This window comes from Engystomops pustulosus, chromosome 2, assembly GCF_040894005.1.
Source record: "Engystomops pustulosus chromosome 2, aEngPut4.maternal, whole genome shotgun sequence".
NCBI lineage: Eukaryota > Metazoa > Chordata > Amphibia > Anura > Leptodactylidae > Engystomops > Engystomops pustulosus.
Window position 1 is genome coordinate 262,964,418 of NC_092412.1, and position 21,681 is coordinate 262,986,098.

At 53.8% G+C, this 21,681-nt stretch overlaps 1 protein-coding gene across 11 annotated transcripts in view; it reads right to left on the reverse strand.

Moving 5' to 3' along the window:
• Nucleotides 1–21,681, reverse strand: part of STXBP5L (syntaxin binding protein 5L) — a 746,575-nt gene that overhangs the window by 166,746 nt on the left and 558,148 nt on the right. For all 11 annotated transcript variants that reach the window (XM_072139024.1, XM_072139025.1, XM_072139028.1 and 8 more), the window contains one exon: nucleotides 21,286–21,386. In XM_072139024.1, the coding sequence (XP_071995125.1) occupies nucleotides 21,286–21,386 (101 nt within the window). The remainder of the gene's footprint in view (nucleotides 1–21,285; nucleotides 21,387–21,681) is intronic.

A 21,681-nucleotide genomic window follows, 5' to 3' on the forward strand; every position in this document is an offset into this window, starting at 1 on the left:
CAGCAGCAGATAGTGAGTGCATCTCTGGTGTGTCTCGTTACCTCGTTAGCTGTCTGTTGCTGTGAGAGGCTGTGTGCTGCTGCTGCTCCTGAGCTCCAGGGAAAACCACCTCCACCTGGGGCCTGCTCTCTCCTCTCCCAGGGAGGGAGTGGGTTTTCAGGCATGAGCCAGGGCAGCAAGTCCCAGGCTCCTGCTTCCTGGTCTAGGCCGGCGGGGGGCAGGGGTAGCCAGGAACCGGCCAGCGCTGCGGAAGCCTTGGGGGTGAGAAGATCTGCAAGGAACAGCAGCAATGCTGCTCCAAACCCCCCGGCCAGCTAAGGCTTCAAAAAGCACCAAAACCCCAGGAAAGCTGGATACCTCGGGAAAGCTGGATACCGCGGGAAAGCTGAGTGCTCAGAGAGGTGAGGCTGACCTCAGTGAAGAGGGCTGGGGAATGCTGAGGACCCGGGAGTCTATTTCCAGCTATGCCTCCCGGGCTCTGGGCCACCTCTCTGAGTACGAAGAAGCCAGTAGGACGGTGAGGAGACTGCGGGAGGAGCTCAGGTGCGCCCATGCCAGGGCAAGCTCTGCCCCAAAGAGGAAGAAGGAGCAGAGAGATTTCCAGGCTCCAGACTGACATCCAGGCCTTGGAGGAGAGGAAGGCTTATCTGCTGGAGAGGAGCGGACCATTCAAGGAAAAGATTCTTAATGATGAGCGGTTCCGGGAGATGGAGGAGGAGAAGCAGAGGCGGCTGATGGGGCTTCAGCCTGAGAGTCAGATGGAGGAGGAAAGTCCGGTGCCGTACAGTGGGCCCCCTGCAGGACAAGCGGCCATGTCATCTGCCTGCGGTTCTGCCGGCCCGGGTGAGGATAGTGACAGCCACCAGGGAGGGGCGCTGATGGAGGAGATCCGACGGCTCGAGTCCCCTGTGCACCTCCAGGACTTTACTTTTGGAGACGATCTGCCGGAGGATGCACCGGGGGGCAGCAAATCACGAAGGAAAAAGACCAAATCCGTGGAAGTGGTGAGTCTAGTCTACAGCCCCCTCCCCGTAAAACCCGAGTCGGCCGCAGGGTCAGCTCACTGTGCGAGCCCCGTTACCCAGCCCAGCGCGGGTCCTGCAGTGGACTCAGTGCCAGGGAGCGGGGAGATTACAGGTGTGACATCTGATGTGGCGATGGGCTCCGTCTCTGTTTGTGGTAACAGTGGGGGAGCAGGGGAGGCATCGGCCGTGAGGCCGGACAGTAAGGGCGGCTCGGCAGTGGCGATACCATCCAAATCCAGTGCTGTGGTGCGTCCCCCAGTGGGAGGGGGGGATAGCCCGGCACTGGTGGCAGCTACCGGTGCCTTGGCGCCTCTTCATGCTGTTGCCGCTGATCACTTGGTGGTGGGGCGGCGGCAGTGTGGAGGGGTCGCTGAGGCTGAGGGCTCCGGACCTCCCAAGCCTAAAGTACTGTTTTGTGTTGGTGTTGGAAATAGTCTGCAGAGGAGTGCTGAGGAAGGTGGGGATCAGCGGCGCCACATACCGGCCAAAGATCAGCGGCGACTCTTACCTTCCCCTAAGAAAAGTAAATTAACATCTGCTACCGATGATGCGGAGGGCACAAGTGTGACACAAGTTGGGGTCCCCTCTGGGCGATGCTCTGCGGGGGGACCCCCGTCCCTTGTGCCTGAAGATGCGGAGGTGGTCATGTCCCCTGATGTTGGTGCTGGTCCAGCCAGTGTGAGTGGAGTCAGTAATGTTGTGGTGGATAATGTGAGTGGTGCAGAATCTTTGCCAGCTTTGGGGGTGGGTGATGGAGTGACTGGTGGTGTGAGTGGCGCAGCTGAGTGTAACATGCAGGTGGGTAGTGTTAATGTGGTGGGTGCAGGGGTTGGTCCGGTTGCTCCCCCAGTGGCGGCCCCTATTAAGAGCTATGCCAGTGTCGCTGCTGGGGGAAGTAGGGTTCCATCATCCTCGTCTCTAGGCTCTGGGGACAGCTTTTTGCAACGGCGCCTCCTGCAGGCCTTACAGAAGGGAGAAAGGACGATCAATGTAGCGGGGCAGGAGGTTGATTTGTCGTTTTGGATAGAGAGGCACGGCCTGTCTGCCTTCCGAGAGCAAAGAGGCACGGAGACACCATGGTCGCTCCCGACAACCGGGCCGGGTGCTAACCGTAGGAATGTGGTCCGTCTTCGGTGGCGTGGCAGTGATGTGTGTCCCCCTCGGGCACGGGTAGTTGAGCTGCTGCTGAAGATGGATTTCAAGGCGGCTGACATCTTTGCCTTGATCCATCCCTATGGTACATCTGAGTTTGATATCAGCTTTGTTCGGCCGGAGGGGCTTGAGCTCTTCTGGTCCAACTATGAGCTGAGATACAACGAGCCCGAGTGGCGGGACTTTGCTGTGCAAGCAGTGTCCCGCCAGAGCGAGGTCAAGAAAGTGACCGTTCTTACCCGTAACGATTCACTATCTTGCTTTGACATCATGACCTGGATGAATCGTTATGGAGAGGTACTGGGAGTACCCGAGAAAAATCGTGACGAGTATGGTATCTGGTCAGGGGCCTGGACCTTCATGGTGAAGTTGAGGCGTTCAGGTAACTCAGTCGCCCACATCCCTTCATCAGCCTTCCTGGGGAGGGATCGGATCCTGATCTTCTACCGGGGGCAGCCTAAGCTGTGTCACAGGTGCGGTGACACCACACATTTCAGCGCAAACTGCACCGTGCAGAAGTGTGCGTTGTGTGGGGGTGTCGGCCATCTCGCTGCATCCTGTACAGGGCAGATTAGGTGTAACCTGTGTGGTGATCTCGGTCACCCGTACAGTCGTTGTCCTCTTTCCGTCGCTAATGCGGGCTCAGCCTCAGCGGATGAAAGCCATGAGGCTGAATCTGCTGGGGAGGGGACTAGCAAAGGCGGAGGAATGGAGGGGCCAGGGAAGAAAGACAGGAAAAAGACGCCTGCCCAGCTAAGGCGTCTAGAGAAGCGTCAACAGGAGAGAGAGCGGGGGGAGTCTCAGGCTGCTGGGACAACCTCTGGCGCTGTCCTGGAGACCACACCTGTCGCTGAGGCCCCAGGGGATGATGTACTGGATGAGGAGGTCAGGAGGATCGAGAGAGAGGAAGGTGCCACGTCCTCAGACTCCTCCCATTATGAGAGTATGGATGAGGATAATAGGGCGTGGCTAGAGGAAAAGCGTAAGCGTGGCGCCAAAAAGAAGAAAAAGGGTAAAAAGAAGGGAGGTGTAAGATCTTCTCCCACCCTGACTAAGGTACCCAAGGAAGGTGCAACCGACCCCCCGCTGGTCGAACTTTCAAATCGATTCCTGGCCCTGGATGGAGCCTCTCCTGTCGATGGAGGGGCTGAGGGTGAAGGGCCAGAGGTGGCGGAGCCTGCAGGGGGTGCCGAGTCTCCCCTTGGGGAGTCAGGGTCCTCAGGAGGGGAGACTGGCCCAGAGTCTGGAGACGAGGATGAGGGGGCAGGTCCTGGATCTGCCCCTGAAGCATCAGAGGTGCGGGAGATGGACACCACAATGGGGCACATTTACTTACCTGGTCCGTTCGCGATCCAGCGGCGCATTCTCTGCGCTGGATTCGGGTCCGGCCGGGATTCATCAATGCAGTTCCTCCGCCGTCCACCAGGTGGCGCTGCTGCGCTGAAGTCCGCTGGAATGCCTCGAAATACACCGGCCTACCCAGGATGAAGGTGAGTGAAATTTTCGCGACACAATTTTTTTTTTAAATGCGGCGGTTTTTCCGAATACGTCGGGTTTTCGTTCGGCCACGCCCCCCGATTTCCGTCGCGCGCATGCCGGCGCCGATGCGCCAAATTCCGATCGCGTGCGCCAAAAACCCGGGGCAATTCAGGTACAATCGGCGCAAAACGGAAATATTCGGGTAACACGTCGGGAAAACGCGAATCGGGCCCTTAGTAAATGACCCCCAATATGTCTAAAAAGGGGGTGTTCATTTCCCGAGGGTGGTGGTAAGATGGGTAAAAAGAAAGCCGTGTAACTCAATCACTCATGATGGCGGCACCCACTCCGTTGACGCTGGCGTCCATTAATGTCGCCAGCATTAAGTCTGATGCGGCTAGATTTGCGGCCTCTGATTTTCTCGGCCGCGTTGAAGCCGACATTTTATTTTTGCAGGAGACCAGGCTGCCAGATTTGGCGGCCGTGTTTAAAGCTAAGAGGGAATGGAGACACGGGCCTTCCTATTGGTCTCTTGCGGCCGAGCCGTATAGCGGAGTGGCGGTCCTCTTTACCGCACCGGTAGAATGCCGACGAGTTATTGAGTTAGAAATGGGGAGGTGCCTGATCCTGGATGTCCTCATGAAGGGACAAGAACTTCGCCTAATTAACATCTATGGTCCCCAGTCCAAGTGGGACAGGAAGTGTCTCTTTATGAGGATCAAGCCCTACCTTTTTACAAGTCGGCAGGTGGTCTTTGGAGGGGACTTCAATGCTGTCACGAGGTCCCAGGATAGGGGAGGTTCCAGAGACAAGCTGACTTATGATAGCGTCGCTCTTAATAGCATAGCTAGTGAGGCTCGCCTGGTGGATGTCCACATCCGGCACACCCCAGGCCACGCGGGGTTCACCTATTATAGGGGTAGCTGCAGGTCTAGAATAGACAGGTTTTATTTAAAGGAGGAAGCCATTTCTTCAACAGTGTCCGTTGTTGAGGTGGAGTTCTCCGACCACTGTTTAATTTTGTTTTCTCTGAATGTTACAGAGACCCCCCGGATGGGAAGAGGCTACTGGAAGCTCAATTCGTCTCTCCTGGAAGAAGCGGAGATCAGACAATCCTTTGAGGACTTTCTTCAGAGCCAGGTACCATTGCTGGGCCTTTGTAGCAGTAAGTCAGAGTGGTGGGAGATGCTCAAGAAAAGGGTGGCGAGATTCTTCCGCCAGCTCTCGAGCCTCAGGAGCCTGGACAGGTACCGCCTGTATCAGGGCCTGAGGAGGAAACTCGAGCATCTCGTCTCGACTGGAGGTAGTCGTGAGGACATCTCCAGAGTGAAATCCTTGCTGAACAGGTGTCAGTACGATAGACACGCATCTTTGGTTTTTGAGAGGGATTACGGGAAATACCGCTCGCCCGACCCTTACAGAAACTGCAAGATGTCAGTGAATGGTAAAGTTGTCACAGGACTGGTTGACAGTACGGGATCCCTGAAAAGGTCCAGATCCGGGATCCTGGAGGTCGTCAGATCCTTCTACTCACACCTCTTGGGCAGGAAGGATATAGATCGGGATGTGATGTTGGCTTTCCTGGCTGAAACTGTCCCTGAGCCAGGAGTAGACCCCTCTCTTGATGTTTTGACCGAAGTAATCAGGGAAGAGGAAGTCAGCCTGGTGATTGAAGGGCTCGCCCTCAAGAAATCGCCAGGTCCGGATGGCTTAACATCTGAGTTTTATAAGACCTTTAAGGACGCCTTGGTTCCCCTCTTGACTGAGGTATTCAATGAGTGTCTTTCCTCGGGCGCTCTGCCGAAGTCAATGAGGAGGTCAGCCCTGATCATCCTGTCAAAGGGTAAGGACCGATCTCGTATTGAGAACTGGCGTCCCATAGCGCTTCTCAATACGGACAGAAAGGTTTTGGCAAAGGTGCTGTTTAATCGGCTGGTGCAGTTTGCGCCCCAGCTCCTTTCGGGGACCCAGCACTGCTCTGTTCCAGGCCGCAGTACATTTAGTGCTGTGCTTTGTGTTCGGGAGGCAGTGGAGCAGGGCAGGGCTGGTAACTGGAAGGGCTACTTGCTGTCCTTGGATCAGGCAAAAGCGTTTGATCGGGTTAACCACGAGTACCTCTGGTCTGTCCTTCTGAGGTATGGCCTGCCGGGGGAGTTTGTCGATTGGCTGAAAGTTTTGTACGCAGGGGCAGAGAGTTTCCCGCTTGTGAGCGGTTGGATTGGCCGCTCTTTTGAGGTCGGGTCTGGTGTTCGCCAGGGTTGTCCTCTGAGCCCACTTTTATACGTGTTCCCGATTGACCCATTCCTTAGGAGGGTTGATCGTGGGCCGTTGGTGGGAGTCGGGATGGATCGGGCAGCACCGGAAGCCACTCTAAGGGTGGTAGCGTACGCCGATGACGTCACTGTTTTTGTGTCCTCGAGAGGGGAGGCGCAATGGGTGATGTCAGAGGTTGACCGCTACTCAGAGGCTTCTGGGTCCAAAATCAACCGGGATAAGTGTGAGAGTCTCTGGCTGGGAGAGGGGGATCCAGGCTTTGATCTCCCGGACACTCTTCCAGGGCCCCAAGACTCTGCCAAAGTTCTCGGCATCGAATTTGGCCAGGGGGATTACCCCATGCAAAACTGGGACGGCAGGCTTAAGATCGCCGCTCAGAGGGTTGACCAGTTGAAGGGTTGGTCTTTGACCCTCAGGGAAAGGGTTAATCTGATCAAAACTTACCTGCTCCCGTTACTGCTTTATCTGGGCAGTGTGTGCATGTTGCCAGAACCCCTCTGGACTCGGGTCTACAGTCTGTTCTTCCAGCTGTAATGGGGGAATAGGCTGAACCTAATCAAGAGGGAGGTTACTTACCGCACGAGGAGACAAGGAGGGTTGTGTATGGTCAACCCTGTGGTGTTCCTAGTGAATACCTTTCTTAAGATCAATATCGCCAACCTCTGGAAAGAGAGGGCTCCTCCGTGGGTATACTCCTGCATGGGATGGGCTCCTCCGTGGGTATACTCCTGCAGGGGATGGGCTCCTCCGTGGGTATACTCCTGCAGGGGATGGGCTCCTCCGTGGGTATACTCCTGCAGGGGAAGGGCTCCTCCGTGGGTATACTCCTGCAGGGGATGGGCTCCTCCGTGGGTATACTCCTGTAGGGGATGGGCTCCTCCGTGGGTATACTCCTGTAGGGGATGGGCTCCTCCGTGGGTATACTCCTGTAGGGGATGGGCTCCTCCGTGGGTATACTCCTGTAGGGGATGGGCTCCTCCGTGGGTATACTCCTACAGGGGATGGTTTCGGCCTTTCTTCCAGGAATGGGAGACAGGAGGGCAAGTGAAGGATCTTCGTACACCGCATGGGCATCTTCCGGCTTACGCTACCCCAGTTCTGAAGGTGATTCGCCGGTGGGGTCTGGGAATGTGGGAGATCAGGACCATGTCGAGGAAACTCCTTGACAAGAGGGTTCTGTTGACCCATTTCCAGAAGCCTCTGGCCCTCAGGGATTGCCCAAGTCGGGATCTGGGGGTGGGTTTGAGTTTATTGAATTCCATCAGGATCCCCTTGAAGTTTTGGGACGTGACTTGGCGCTGCTTCCATGGAAAGCTGTGTGTGAGGGACAATCTGAAGTGTAGGAGCTCTGAGGAAAGGGGTTGTCCCCGGGAGGAGTGCGGTGGCTTGCTGGAGAGCATGGACCACTTCCTGCTTCAGTGCCCCTTTAACACAGAGGTGTACAACCGGGTGGGCGCTTCCATCCATTGGCCCGGGTTGGCCGGTCTCTCCTATGCGGAGTGGGCCTATGGAGCATTCAGAGGCCTGGGTGGCCGGGACCGCTGCACGTTATTCCGAGTTAGCCTAGTGGTCAGGTACCACATGTGGAACGCACGGTGCTTAGTATCGACGCAGCGTAAAATCTTCCCGGTGGATGAGGTGGTTAGGAACATTCTGGGTGACCTGGTGAAGGTGCGCTCTCTGGAGTATGAGAGGCTGGGCACGGGGAGGACCTCTCTCCTTAGTGTCCCTTAGTCTGTCCCCCCCCCCCTGGTGAAGGTGCGCTCTCTGGAGTATGAGAGGCTGGGCACGGGGAGGGCCTCTCTCCTTTGGAGGGGGTTCTCCTTAGTGTCCCTTAGTCTATCCTCTCCCCCCTGGTGAAGGTGCGCTCTCTGGAGTATGAGAGGCTGGGCACGAGGAAGGCCTCTCTCCTTAGTGTCCCTTAGTCTGTCCTCTCCCCCTGGTGAAGGTGCGCTCTCTGGAGTATGAGAGGCTGGGCACGGGGAGGGCCTCTCTCCTTAGTGTCCCTTAGTCTGTTCTCTCCCTCCTGGTGAAGGTGCGCTCTCTGGAGTATGAGAGGCTGGGCACGGGGAGGGCCTCTCTCCTTTGGAGGGGGTTCTCCTTTAGTGTCCCTTAGTCTGTCATCTCCTCTCCTGGTGTTGGGCTGATGCTGCACTGTAGATTTTTGTTTTGTGTTCTGGGCATGTAGTGATGTAGGGGCTTGCAGGCACCTGGGCTTTATGTGGTTTTGATTGATGTTGTTGAGATTTTATTTGTATTCTGTTTTCTTTATGTTATGTTGTAAATACTGTATATATTGTATATATTGTATATAGTGGGGTTTGGGATATAGCGTTAGGTTGGGAGGGGGGTGATGGTGGTGGGATTTACGAACTGACCTTGGACTCTATGACCCTGGGCACTGGTCTGGACTACTTAACGCAAACTTTGGACGTTAGACCAGTGTCTGGGGGGAAAGGGAAGGGTGCGGGCGAGGGATTTAGTTTAGTGTAGTGTTATGTGTATTTGTTATTATATATTAAAAAAAAAAAAAAAAAACGGGTGTGGGGTGTGATCTGTGGGGTCTGGGAATGTGGGAGATCAGGACCATGTCGAGGAAACTCCTTGACAAAAGGGTTCTGTTGACCCATTTCCAGAAGCCTCTGGCCCTCAGGGATTGCCCAAGTTAGGATCTGGGGGTGGGTTTGAGTTTATTGAATTCCATCAGGATCCCCTTGAAGTTTTGGGACGTGACTTGGCGCTGCTTCCATGGAAAGCTGTGTGTGAGGGACAATCTGAAGTGTAGGAGCTCTGAGGAAAGGGGTTGTCCCCGGGAGGAGTGCGGTGGCCTGCTGGAGAGCATGGACCACTTCCTGCTTCAGTGCCCCTTTAACACAGAGGTGTACAACCGGGTGGGCGCTTCCATCCATTGGCCCGGGTTGGCCGGTCTCTCCTATGTGGAGTGGGCCTATGGAGCATTCAGAGGCCTGGGTGGCCGGGACCGCTGCACGTTATTCTTAGTCAGTCTAGTGGTCAGGTACCACACGTGGAACGCACGGTGTTTAGTATCGACGCAGCGTAAAATCCTCCCGGTGGATGAGGTGGTTAGGAACATTCTGGGTGACCTGGTGAAGGTGCGCTCTCTGGAGTATGAGAGGCTGGGCACGGGGAGGACCTCTCTCCTTAGTGTCCCTTAGCCTGTCCTCTCCCTCCTGGTGAAGGTGCGCTCTCTGGAGTATGAGAGGCTGGGCACGGGGAGGGCCTCTCTCCTTAGTGTCCCTTAGTCTGTCCTCCCCCCTCCTGGTGAAGGTGCGCTCTCTGGAGTATGAGAGGCTGGGCACGGGGAGGGCCTCTCTCCTTAGTGTCCCTTAGTCTGTCCTCTCCCCTCCTGGTGAAGGTGCGCTCTCTGGAGTATGAGAGGCTGGGCACGGGGAGGACCTCTCTCCTTAGTGTCCCTTAGTCTGTCCTCTCCCCCCTGGTGAAGGTGCGCTCTCTGGAGTATGAGAGGCTGGGCACGGGGAGGGCCTCTCTCGTTAGTGCCCCTTAGTCTGTCCTCTCCCCCATGGTGAAGGTGCACTCTCTGGAGTATGAGAGGCTGGGCACGGGGAGGACCTCTCTCCTTAGTGTCCCTTAGTCTGTCCTCTCCCTCCTGGTGAAGGTGCGCTCTCTGGAGTATGAGAGGCTGGGCACGGGGAGGGCCTCTCTCCTTAGTGTCCCTTAGTCTGTCCTGTCCCCTCCTGGTGAAGGTGCGCTCTCTGGAGTATGAGAGACTGGGCATGGGGAGGGCCTCTCTCCTTAGTGTCTCTTAGTCTGTCCTCTCCCCCCTGGTGAAGGTGCGCTCTCTGGAGTATGAGAGGCTGGGCATGGGGAGGGCCTCTCTCCTTAGTGTCTCTTAGTCTGTCCTCTCCCCCCTGGTGAAGGTGCGCTCTCTGGAGTATGAGAGGCTGGGCACGGGGAGGGCCTCTCTCCTTAGTGTCCCTTAGTCTGTCCTGTCTCCTCCTGGTGAAGGTGCGATCTCTGGAGTATGAGGGGCTGGGCACGGGGAGGGCCTCTCTCCTTAGTGTCCCTTAGTCTGTCCTCTCCCCTCCTGTTGAAGGTGCGCTCTCTGGAGTATGAGAGGCTGGGCACGGGGAGGGCCTCTCTCCTTAGTGCCCCTTAGTCTGTCCTCTCCCCCTGGTGAAGGTGCGCTCTCTGGAGTATGAGAGGCTGGGCACGGGGAGGGCCTCTCTCCTTAGTGTCCCTTAGTCTGTCCTCTCCCCCTGGTGAAGGTGCGCTCTCTGGAGTATGAGAGGCTGGGCACGGGGAGGACCTCTCTCCTTAGTGTCCCTTAGTCTGTCCTCTCCCCTCCTGGTGAAGGTGCGCTCTCTGGAGTATGAGAGGCTGGGCACGGGGAGGGCCTCTCTCCTTAGTATCCCTTAGTCTGTCCTCTCCCACCTGGTGAAGGTGCACTCTCTGGAGTATGAGGGGCTGGGCACAGGGAGGACCTCTCTCCTTAGTGTCCCTTAGTCTGTCCTCTCCCTCCTGGTGAAGGTGCGCTCTCTGGAGTATGAGAGGCTGGGCACGGGGAGGGCCTCTCTCCTTAGTGTCCCTTAGTCTGTCCTCTCCCTCCTGGTGAAGGTGCGCTCTCTGGAGTATGAGAGGCTGGGCACGGGGAGGGCCTCTCTCCTTAGTGTCCCTTAGTCTGTCATCTCCTCTCCTGGTGAGGGTGCGCTCTCTGGAGTATGAGAGGCTGGGCACGGGGAGGGCCTCTCTCCTTAGTGCCCCTTAGTCTGTCCTCTCCCTCCTGGTGAAGGTGCGCTCTCTGGAGTATGAGAGGCTGGGCACGGGGAGGGCCTCTCTCCTTAGTGTCCCTTAGTCTGTCCTCTCCCCTCCTGGTGAAGGTGCGCTCTCTGGAGTATGAGAGGCTGGGCACGGGGAGGGCCTCTCTCCTTTGGAGGGGGTTCTCCTTTAGTGTCCCTTAGTCTGTCATCTCCTCTCCTGGTGTTGGGCTGATCCTGCACTGTAGATTTTTGTTTTGTGTTCTGGGCATGTAGTGATGTTGGGCTTGCAGGCGCCGAACTTGGGCTTTATGTGGTTTTGATTGATGTTGTTGAGATTTTATTTGTATTCTGTTTTCTTTATGTTATGTTGTAAATACTGTATATATTGTATATATTGTATATAGTGGGGTTTGGGATATAGCGTTAGGTTGGGAGGGGGGTGATGGTGGTGGGATTTACGAACTGACCTTGGACTCTATGACCCTGGGCACTGGTCTGGACTACTTAACGCAAACTTTGGGCGTTAGACCAGTGTCTGGGGGGAAAGGGAAGGGTGCGGGCGAGGGATTTAGTTTAGTGTAGTGTTGTGTGTATTTGTTATTATATATTAAAAAAAAAAAAAAAAAAACGGGTGTGGGGTGTGATCTGTGTGGGGTGGTTTGTTATTAGAGGGTGTAGGGTGGGTATATTTATAGTCATTTTTGTTTATTTGCGGGTGTGGCTTGTGTTTGTTTATTGGTTTGGTTTAGGTTGTGATAATCGGTTGGGTGGGGGTTGTGGTAATTGGTGTTTATTCATTTCGGTGTATTTTAAGTTATTGTTTATGAATGGGGCTGGACCAGCAGGTAAGATATTGTATATATTGTATATTATGTTTTGTATTGTTATGTTTTTTACTTTTATATAAAATAAAAGATCTACAGGATGTAACTCAGGATCAGTACAGGATAAGTAATGTCATGTATGTACACAGTGACTGCACCAGCAGCAGAATAGTGAGTGCAGCTCTGGGGTATAATACAGGATGTAACTCAGGATCAGTACAGGATAAGTAATGTCATGTATGTACACAGTGACGGCACCAGCAGCAGAATAGTGAGTGCAGCTCTGGGGTATAATACAGGATGTAACTCAGGATCAGTACAGGATAAGTAATGTCATGTATGTACACAGTGACTGCACCAGCAGAATAGTGAGTGCAGCTCTGGGGTATAATACAGGATGTAACTCAGGATCAGTACAGGATAAGTAATGTCATGTATGTACACAGTGACTGCACCAGCAGCAGAATAGTGAGTGCAGCTCTGGGGTATAATACAGGATGTAACTCAGGATCAGTACAGGATAAGTAATGTCATGTATGTGCACAGTGACTGCACCAGCAGCAGAATAGTGAGTGCAGCTCTGGGGTATAATACAGGATGTAACTCAGGATCAGTACAGGATAAGTAATGTCATGTATGTACACAGTGACTGCACCAGCAGCAGAATAGTGAGTGCAGCTCTGGGGTATAATACAGGATGTAACTCAGGATCAGTACAGGATAAGTAATGTCATGTATGTACACAGTGACTGCACCAGCAGCAGAATAGTGCGTGCAATCTCATTCTGCTGTGTGCTACTGAAGGGTGTGGTTGTGTGCTGCTGAGCTCCTGCACCACCTGGTGGAAGACCGATCCACCCAGGCCTGCTCTCTCCTCCCCAGGGAGGGAGTGGGTTCACTGGGATGAATCCTGCAGGAAAGTTCCAGGCTCCTGTCTCCCGGACCAGGCCGGCGGGGGGCAGGAGAAGCCAGATACCGGCCAAAGCGGAGGGGGTAAGAAGATCTGCCCGGAGCCAAGGACGCAGCGATGTGACCTCGGCTGCCACCCCCAAGACCCAGGGAAGCCGCAAGGTCTCCGGAACACAAAAGATCAAGGCAAGTGACATCAGCCTAAGTGCTCCTCCTGGAAAGCTGGGTGTATGTGCGGGAAAGCTGGGTGGTTCAGCTGGAAAGCTGGGTGCTCACGGAGGTGTGGAAAAGGCATGGGGAGATCTAAAAACCCGGGAGTCTGCTACCATCTATGGCTCCCGGATTGCTGAGCACCTCCGTGAGTACGAGGAAGCCGGAAAAGCGCTGAGGAGGCTCCAGGAGGAGATAAGGGAGACCTTGGCCCTAGCGGGGGTGGCCACTAAGAAGAAGAAACCTGATCTTCTTATCACCATCAACAGGCTTAAAGCCGAGGTCACCGCTCTGGAGGAGAAGCGTCGGCTTATCCGTGACAACAGCGGTCCGTTCCGGGAAAAGCTGGAGAACGACATGAGGTTTGAAGAAATGCGCCAGGATAAGCTGAGAAAGCTGAAGGGGCTTCAGATCCAGGCGGATGAAGGCGATGGCGATGATGAGGAGGATGAGGAAGACCTGCCGTGTCCGTCTGGTGGCCTGCACCAACACCAGCAGGCCTCGCACGACAGGCTGCCTGCAGAGCAAGCGCCATTACCATCAGGCTGCGGCTCTGCCAACCTGGAGGAGGAAAGTGATGACAGCGGCCAGGGGGGGGCGCTAATGGCTCAGATCCGTCAGCTCGAGTCCCCAGTTCACCTCCAGAACTTTTCCTTCGGCGATGATTTGCCAGATGACGACCTAAAGAGAAAGAAGAGAGCCAAGAAGATCAAGGCGTCTCAGGAGGTGAATCTGGTGTTTCGTCCCCTCCCTGTTCCCTCCGGGCGGGCAGCAGTGTCAGCCTGTCGTGTAGGCCCCGTTACCCAGCCCAGCACGAATCCTGCAGTGGACTCGGTGCCAGGGTGCGGGGAGAGTGCAAAGCCACGTTCCATCATGGCGCAGAGCACCAGCCTTGTTTGTAGTAGCAAGGATGGTGCAGGGAAGGCATCGGCTGAAAGGCCGGACAGTGAGGGCGATCCAGCAGGTCCTGGTACTGTGCGCTGCCCCCCAGTGGGAGGGGGGGGTGGCCCGGTGCCAGGGACGGTGGCTCCTGTGGCCCCTAGCGCTGTGGCTGCATCTAGCTCCGGTGAGCAGCGGCAGTGTGATGGGGCTGCTGGGGCTTGTGGTGCAGCGCCTCCCAATCGTCCTGTGCAGCCTGTGGGAAAGGGCGCAGGAAAAGTGTTATTTTGTATTGGTGCATCTGACCCTGGAGATGACCATAAGAGACTGTCCGGAGTTAATAAAGACAAGAGGCCTCTTGCATCCAGCGAGCAGCGAAAAACTACTGGACAACAAGGGGTTAATGCCAATGAGGCAGAGGGCACAAGTAAGATCGGGGTTGGAGCTGCCTCTTCTCAGGCTGTATCAGCTATGGAGGTGGCTCTACCCCCAGTGTCCAGTGACGCCGAGGCAACCCCAGGTCCTCCTGGCCCAGCTGGTGTGAGTGATGCAAGGAAGCGAGGCAGTGATGCAAGGAAGCGAGGCAGTAATGTACATAGTGTGGTGAATGTGGGGGTGGTGAATGGTGATGGGGGGGATCCTGGTAGGAGTGCTGATCCATCTGCACCCCCAGTGGTGGCCGCTCCCATAAGGAGCTATGCGAGTGTCACCGCTGGGGCAAGTGGGGTTAACTCCTTGTCTCCTGGCTCTGGGAACAGCGTTTTGCAAAGGCGTCTTCTGGAGGCTCTCAGGAGAGGGGAAAAGTCAATCAATGTAGAGGGGAGAGAGGTTGATCTGTCCTTCTGGACAGACAGGCATGGCCTGGCAGCCTTCCAAGAGAAAAGGGGGGGAGAGACTGTATGGTCTTTACCCACAACCGGGCCCGGAGCTTCCCGTAGGAATGTGGTTCGTCTTCGCTGGAGGGGCAGTGACGCATGCCCACCCAGGTCAAGGGTGGTGGAGCTCCTCCTGAAGATGAACTTTAGGGCTAGTGACATCTTTGCCCTGATACATCCTTATGGTACTCCGGAGTTCGATGTCAGCTTTGTTCGGCCGGAGGGCTTAGAGCTCTTCTGGTCGAATTATGAGCTGGCAAAGAACGAGCCTGCATGGCGAGACTTTGCTGTGCAAGCAGTGTCTCGCCAAAACACAGTCAAGAAAGTGACCGTTTTGACCCGTAACGAGTCACTTTCTTGCATGGACATCATGACTTGGCTCAGTCGTTATGGCGAAGTAGTTCAGGTACCTCAGAAAAACCGCGATGAATTTGGCATTTGGTCTGGGGCCTGGACCTTCATGATGAAGTTGAAGTGTTCAGGCGGCACAGTCGCCCACATTCCCTCTTCAGCCTTTCTTGGACGGGACAGAATCCTGATTTTCTACCAGGGGCAGCCGAAGGTCTGTCACAGGTGCGGTGACCCCACACACTTTAGCGCCAGCTGCCAAGTGCAGAAGTGCGCTTTGTGTGGTGGGCTAGGTCATCTCGCTGCATCCTGTAAGGACATTAGGTGTAACCTGTGTGGTGAGCTCGGTCACCCTTTCAGCCGTTGTCCTCGCTCCTTTGCCAATGCGGTTGTGACCCCAGTGGAGGAGAGCCATGAGGTTGCTTCTGCTGGGGAAGGTACCAGCAGAGGTGGAGGAGCTGAGGGGCCTGTGAAGAAAAGCAAGAATAAGTCACCTTCTCAGTTGAGGCGGCTTGAAGCCAGACAAAAAGGGAGAGAACTGGGGAAGCCTCAGGTTGCTGGGGTGACCCTTGGTCCTTCCTCAGAGGCTGATCATGCTACTGAGGCCCTGAGGGATGATGAGTTGGATGAGGAGGTCAGGAGGATGGAGCGCGAGAAAGGTGCCATGTCCTCCACGTCCTCCCATTATGAGAGTATGGATGAGGATAACAGGATTTGGCTAGAAAATAAGCGCAAGCAGAAAAAGAAAAAGCGCGGCGTATCTAAGGTACCTAAGGAAGGGAAAACTTCCTCCCCTCTGGTTGAGCTTTCCAACCGGTTCCTCACCCTCGATGAGATCGCCTCCTCGGAAGGAGAGGCTGAGGGTGGGGTTCTGGAGGTGGCGGCGGAGCAGCCTGCAGGGGGCGCCGAGTCTCTATCCTCTGGGGATGCTGGGTCCTCAGAGTGGGAGACTGACTCAGAGTCAGGAGACAAGGACGAAGGAGAGGGTGGTCCGGGTGGGTCCTTGGGGGCCAGTAATAACATGGACACCTCAATTTCGTTAAAAAGAAGTTGCCCCAATTCTGAAGGGAAAAGGGAAAAGGGTTCATCTTCAGAGGACAGTAGAGGGAAGGGAGGTAGTAAGAAAAAAGCCGTCTAACTCAATCACTCATGATGGCGGCACCCACTCCGTTGACGCTGGCGTCCATTAATGTCGCCAGCATTAAGTCTGATGCGGCTAGATTTGCGGCCTTTGATTTTCTCGGCCGCGTTGAAGCCGACATTTTATTTTTGCAGGAGACCAGGCTGCCAGATTTGGCGGCCGTGTTTAAAGCTAAGAGGGAATGGAGACACGGGCCTTCCTATTGGTCTCTTGCGGCCGAGCCGTATAGCGGAGTGGCGGTCCTTTTTACCGCACCGGTAGAATGCCGACGAGTTATTGAGTTAGAAATGGGGAGGTGCCTGATCCTGGATGTCCTCATGAAGGGACAAGAACTTCGTCTTATTAACATCTATGGTCCCCAGTCCAAGTGGGACAGGAAGTGTCTCTTTATGAGGATCAAGCCCTACCTTTTTACAAGTCGGCAGGTGGTCTTTGGAGGGGACTTCAATGCTGTCACGAGGTCCCAGGATAGGGGAGGTTCCAGAGACAAGCTGACTTATGATAGCGTCGCTCTTAATAGCATAGCCAGTGAGGCTCGCCTGGTGGATGTCCACATCCGGCACACCCCAGGCCACGCGGGGTTCACCTATTATAGGGGTAGCTGCAGGTCTAGAATAGACAGGTTTTATTTAAAGGAGGAAGCCATTTCTTCAGCAGTGTCCGTTGTTGAGGTGGAGTTCTCCGACCACTGTTTAATTTTGTTTTCTCTGAATGTTACAGAGACCCCCCGGATGGGAAGAGGCTACTGGAAGCTCAATTCGTCTCTCCTGGAAGAAGCAGAGATAAGACAATCCTTTGAGGACTTTCTTCAGAGCCAGGTACCATTGCTGGGCCTTTGTAGCAGTAAGTCAGAGTGGTGGGAGATGCTCAAGAAAAGGGTGGCGAGATTCTTCCGCCAGCTCTCGAGCCTCAGGAGCCTGGACAGGTACCGCCTGTATCAGGGCCTGAGGAGGAAACTCGAGCATCTCGTCTCGACTGGAGGTAGTCGTGAGGACATCTCCAGAGTGAAATCCTTGCTGAAGAGGTGTCAGTACGATAGACACGCATCTTTGGTTTTTGAGAGGGATTACGGGAAATACCGCTCGCCCGACCCTTACAGAAACTGCAAGATGTCAGTGAATGGTAAAGTTGTCACAGGACTGGTTGACAGTACGGGATCCCTGAAAAGGTCCAGATCAGGGATTCTGGAGGTCGTCAGATCCTTCTACTCGCACCTCTTGGGCAGGAAGGATCTAGATCGGGATGTGATGTCGGCTTTCCTGGCTGAAACTGTCCCTGAGCCAGGAGTAGACCCCTCTCTTGATGTTTTGACAGAGATGATCAGGGAAGAGGAAGTCAGCCTGGCGATTGAAGGGCTCGCCCTCAAGAAATCGCCGGGTCCGGATGGCTTAACATCTGAGTTTTATAAGACCTTTAAGGATGCCTTGGTTCCCCTCTTGACTGAGGTATTCAATGAGTGTCTTTCCTCGGGCGCTCTGCCGAAGTCAATGAGGAGGTCTGCCCTGATCATTCTGTCAAAGGGTAAGGACCGATCTCGTATTGAGAACTGGCGTCCCATAGCGCTTCTCAATACGGACAGAAAGGTTTTGGCAAAGGTGCTGTTTAATCGGCTGGTGCAGTTTGCGCCCCGGCTCCTTTCGGGGACCCAGCACTGCTCTGTTCCAGGCCGCAGTACATTTAGTGCTGTGCTTTGTGTTCGGGAGGCAGTGGAGCAGGGCAGGGCTGGTAACTGGAAGGGGTACTTGCTGTCCTTGGATCAGGCAAAAGCGTTTGATCGGGTTAACCACGAGTACCTCTGGTCTGTCCTTCTGAGGTATGGCCTGCCGGGGGAGTTTGTCAATTGGCTTAAGGTTTTGTACACAGGGGCAGAGAGTTTCCCGCTTGTGAACGGTTGGATTGGCCGCTCTTTTGAGGTCGGGTCTGGTGTTCGCCAGGGTTGTCCTCTGAGCCCACTTTTATACGTGTTCGCGATTGACCCATTCCTTAGGAGGGTTGATCGTGGGCCGTTGGTGGGAGTCGGGATGGATCGGGCAGCACCGGAAGCCACTCTAAGGGTGGTAGCGTATGCCGATGATGTCACCGTTTTTGTGTCCTCGAGAGGGGAGGCACAATGGGTGATGTCAGAGGTTGACCGCTACTCAGAGGCTTCTGGGTCCAAGATCAACCGGGATAAGTGTGAGAGTCTCTGGCTGGGAGAGGGGGATCCAGGGTTTGATCTCCCGGACACTCTTCCAGGGCCCCAAGATTCTGCCAAAGTTCTCGGCATCGAATTTGGCCAGGGGGATTACCCCATGCAAAACTGGGATGGTAGGCTTAAGATCGCCGCCCAGAAGGTGGACCAGTGGAAGGGTTGGTCTTTGACCCTCAGGGAAAGGGTGAACTTGATTAAAACTTACCTGCTCCCATTGCTGATATATCTGGGCAGTGTGTGCATGTTGCCAGAACCCCTCTGGACTCGGGTCTACAGTCTGTTCTTCCAGCTGTTATGGGGGAATAGGCTGAACCTAATCAAGAGGGAGGTTACTTACCGCACGAGGAGACAAGGAGGGTTGTGTATGGTCAACCCTGTGGTGTTCCTAGTGAATACCTTTCTTAAGATCAATATCGCAAACCTCTAGAAAGAGAGGGCTCCTCCGTGGGTATACTCCTGCAGGGGATGGTTTTGGCCTTTCTTCCAGGAATGGGAGACAGGAGGGCGAGTGAAGGATCTTCGTACACCACATGGGCATCTTCCGGCTTATGCTACCCCGGTTCTGAAGGTGATCCGCCGGTGGGGTCTGGGAATGTGGGAGATCAGGACCATGTCAAGGAAAGTCCTTGACAAAAGGGTTCTGTTGACCCATTTCCAGAAGCCTCTGGCCCTCAGGGATTGCCCAAGTCGGGATCTGGGGGTGGGTTTAGGTCTTTTGAATTCTATCAGGATCCCCTTGATGTTTTGGGACTTGACTTGGCGCTGCTTCCATGGAAAGCTGTGTGTGAGGGACAATCTGAAGTGTAGGAGCTCTGAGGAAAGGGGTTGTCCCCGGGAGGAGTGCGGTGGTCTGCTGGAGAGCATGGACCACTTCCTGCTTCAGTGCCCCTTTAACACAGAGGTGTACAACCGGGTGGGCGCTTCCATCCATTGGCCCGGGTTGGCCGGTCTCTCCTATGCGGAGTGGGCCTATGGAGCATTCAGAGGCCTGGGTGCCCGGGACCGCTGCACGTTATTCCTAGTCAGTCTAGTGGTCAGGTACCACACGTGGAACGCACGGTGCTTAGTATCGACGCAGCGTAAAATCCTCCCGGTGGATGAGGTGGTTAGGAACATTCTGGGTGACCTGGTGAAGGTGCGCTCTCTGGAGCATGAGAGGCTGGGCACGGGGAGGGCCTCTCTCCTTTGGAGGGGGTTCTCCTTTAGTGTCCCTTAGTCTGTCATCTCCACTCCTGGTGTTGGGGCTGATGCTGCACAGTAGATTTTTGTTTTGTATCTGAGCATGTAGTGATGTGGGGCTTGCAGGCGCCGAACCTGGGCTTTATGTGGTTTGGTTTTGTTATGTTGATTTGTTTAATGTATTTGTATCTTGTGTACAGTGTGTATTTATTTATAGTTATATGTAGTTATAGTTCTTGTGTATATAGGCTGGTTGGTTTTGGGGTGTTGGTGTTAGGGTGTTAGGTTGGGAGGGGGGTGGACGGGATTTGGACTATACGATCCTGGGCACTGGTCTGGACTATATAGCGCAAACTTTGGACGTTAGACCAGTGTCTGGGGGGGGGGGAGGGTGATGGGCGTGGGATTTAGTTAGTTATATTTAATGTTTTTATTTCCTGTTTTATGTCTTTTTTTTGCTGTGTATTCTTTAGTTATTTATGGGAAAAAAAAAATATATATATATAAAAAAAAAAAAAAAAATTATTAAAAAAAAAAAAAAAAAAAAAAATTAGGTGGTGGGACTGTGTGAGGGTTTTGGTTGTTCTCATGCTGAGTATGTGGTGAGTGTGTGTGGCTGGGCCAGGAGGTTTTGTAAGTTTATTTTCGATTATATTTGTTGTAATTATTTTGCCAGAAGTTATGGCTTCATTTATGTTTATTGTTGTTATGTTTTTCATTTTTATATAAAATAAAAGATTTACAGGATGTAACTCAGGATCAGTACAGGATAAGTAATGTCATGTATGTACACAGTGACTGCACCAGCAGCAGAATAGTGAGTGCTGCTCTGGGGTATAATACAGGATGTAACTCAGGATCAGTACAGGATAAGTAATGTCATGTATGTACACAGTGACTGCACCAGCAGAATAGTGAGTGCAGCTCTGGAGTATAATACAGGATGTAACTCAGGATCAGTACAGGATAAGTAATGTCATGTATGTACACAGTGACTGCACCAGCAGCAGAATAGTGAGTGCAGCTCTGGGGTATAATACAGGATGTAACTCAGGATCAGTACAGGATAAGTAATGTCATGTATGTACACAGTGACTGCACCAGCAGCAGAATAGTGAGTGCAGCTCTGGGGTATAATACAGGATGTAACTCAGGATCAGTACAGGATAAGTAATGTCATGTATGTACACAGTGACTGCACCAGCAGCAGAATAGTGAGTGCAGCTCTGGAGTATAATACAGGATGTAACTCAGGATCAGTACAGGATAAATAATGTCATGTATGTACACAGTGACTGCACCAGCAGCAGAATAGTGAGTGCAGCTCTGGAGTATAATACAGGATGTAACTCAGGATCAGTACAGGATAAATAATGTCATGTATGTACACAGTGACTGCACCAGCAGCAGAATAGTGAGTGCAGCTCTGGAGTATAATACAGGATGTAACTCAGGGTCAGTACAGGATAAGTAATGTCATGTATGTACACAGTGACTGCACCAGCAGCAGAATAGTGAGTGCAGCTCTGGAGTATAATACAGGATGTAACTCAGGATCAGTACAGGATAAGTAATGTCATGTATGTACACAGTGACTGCACCAGCAGCAGAATAGTGAGTGCAGCTCTGGGGTATAATACAGGATGTAACTCAGGATCAGTACAGGATAAGTAATGTCATGTATGTACACAGTGACTGCACCAGCAGCAGAATAGTGAGTACAGCTCTGGAGTATAATACAGGATGTAACTCAGGATCAGTACAGGATAAGTAATGTCATGTATGTACACAGTGACTGCACCAGCAGCAGAATAGTGAGTGCAGCTCTGAGGTGCAGGATATATTTATAGGCAGATGTCCAGGATTATTTGGGATTGGAGCGTGTAGTCTTAGGCTCCGGGTATCTAGGATGATGTATAGAGGGACATGTGGTTCTATAGGTTGTGATACTTGTCTGTGTAACACGTTGCCGGTGGGGTTGTATTTCTGGGGGTGCGGTCCTAGGTCAGTCCCCGATCCCCCGCGGAGCAGTAATGTCTGTCACCCCTGGTATCACTTACCGTTCTTTGTTGAATCTCAGTGAGTGGAGCACGGCCGGACGCTTCTGCCGCAGGCTCCATAGGTGAAGCGTCTGGTCGGCACATGCGGTGACCAGGGCACCCTGCGGGCAGAAGGACAGAAGTCACTGGAGAAGTGGCACCCGGGCAGTGACAGCACCCTGTGAAGAGTCGCCAGCTGGTGCCCATGTCCTGCCCTGGCATCCTGCCTGTAATGTGCCCAGCACTGGGCACCCACTGCACCATTACCCCTGGATCCATGACGTAGCAGCGGCACCTGCCCTTCCATGTGCCCTCTGGTAGAATCTCACAGACCTCCTCATTACTGTAATGCTATAGAGTCCTGTATATAGAGTGTATAGGGTCCAGGGTGTCCATAGGTCTGCACCCACGACAAGG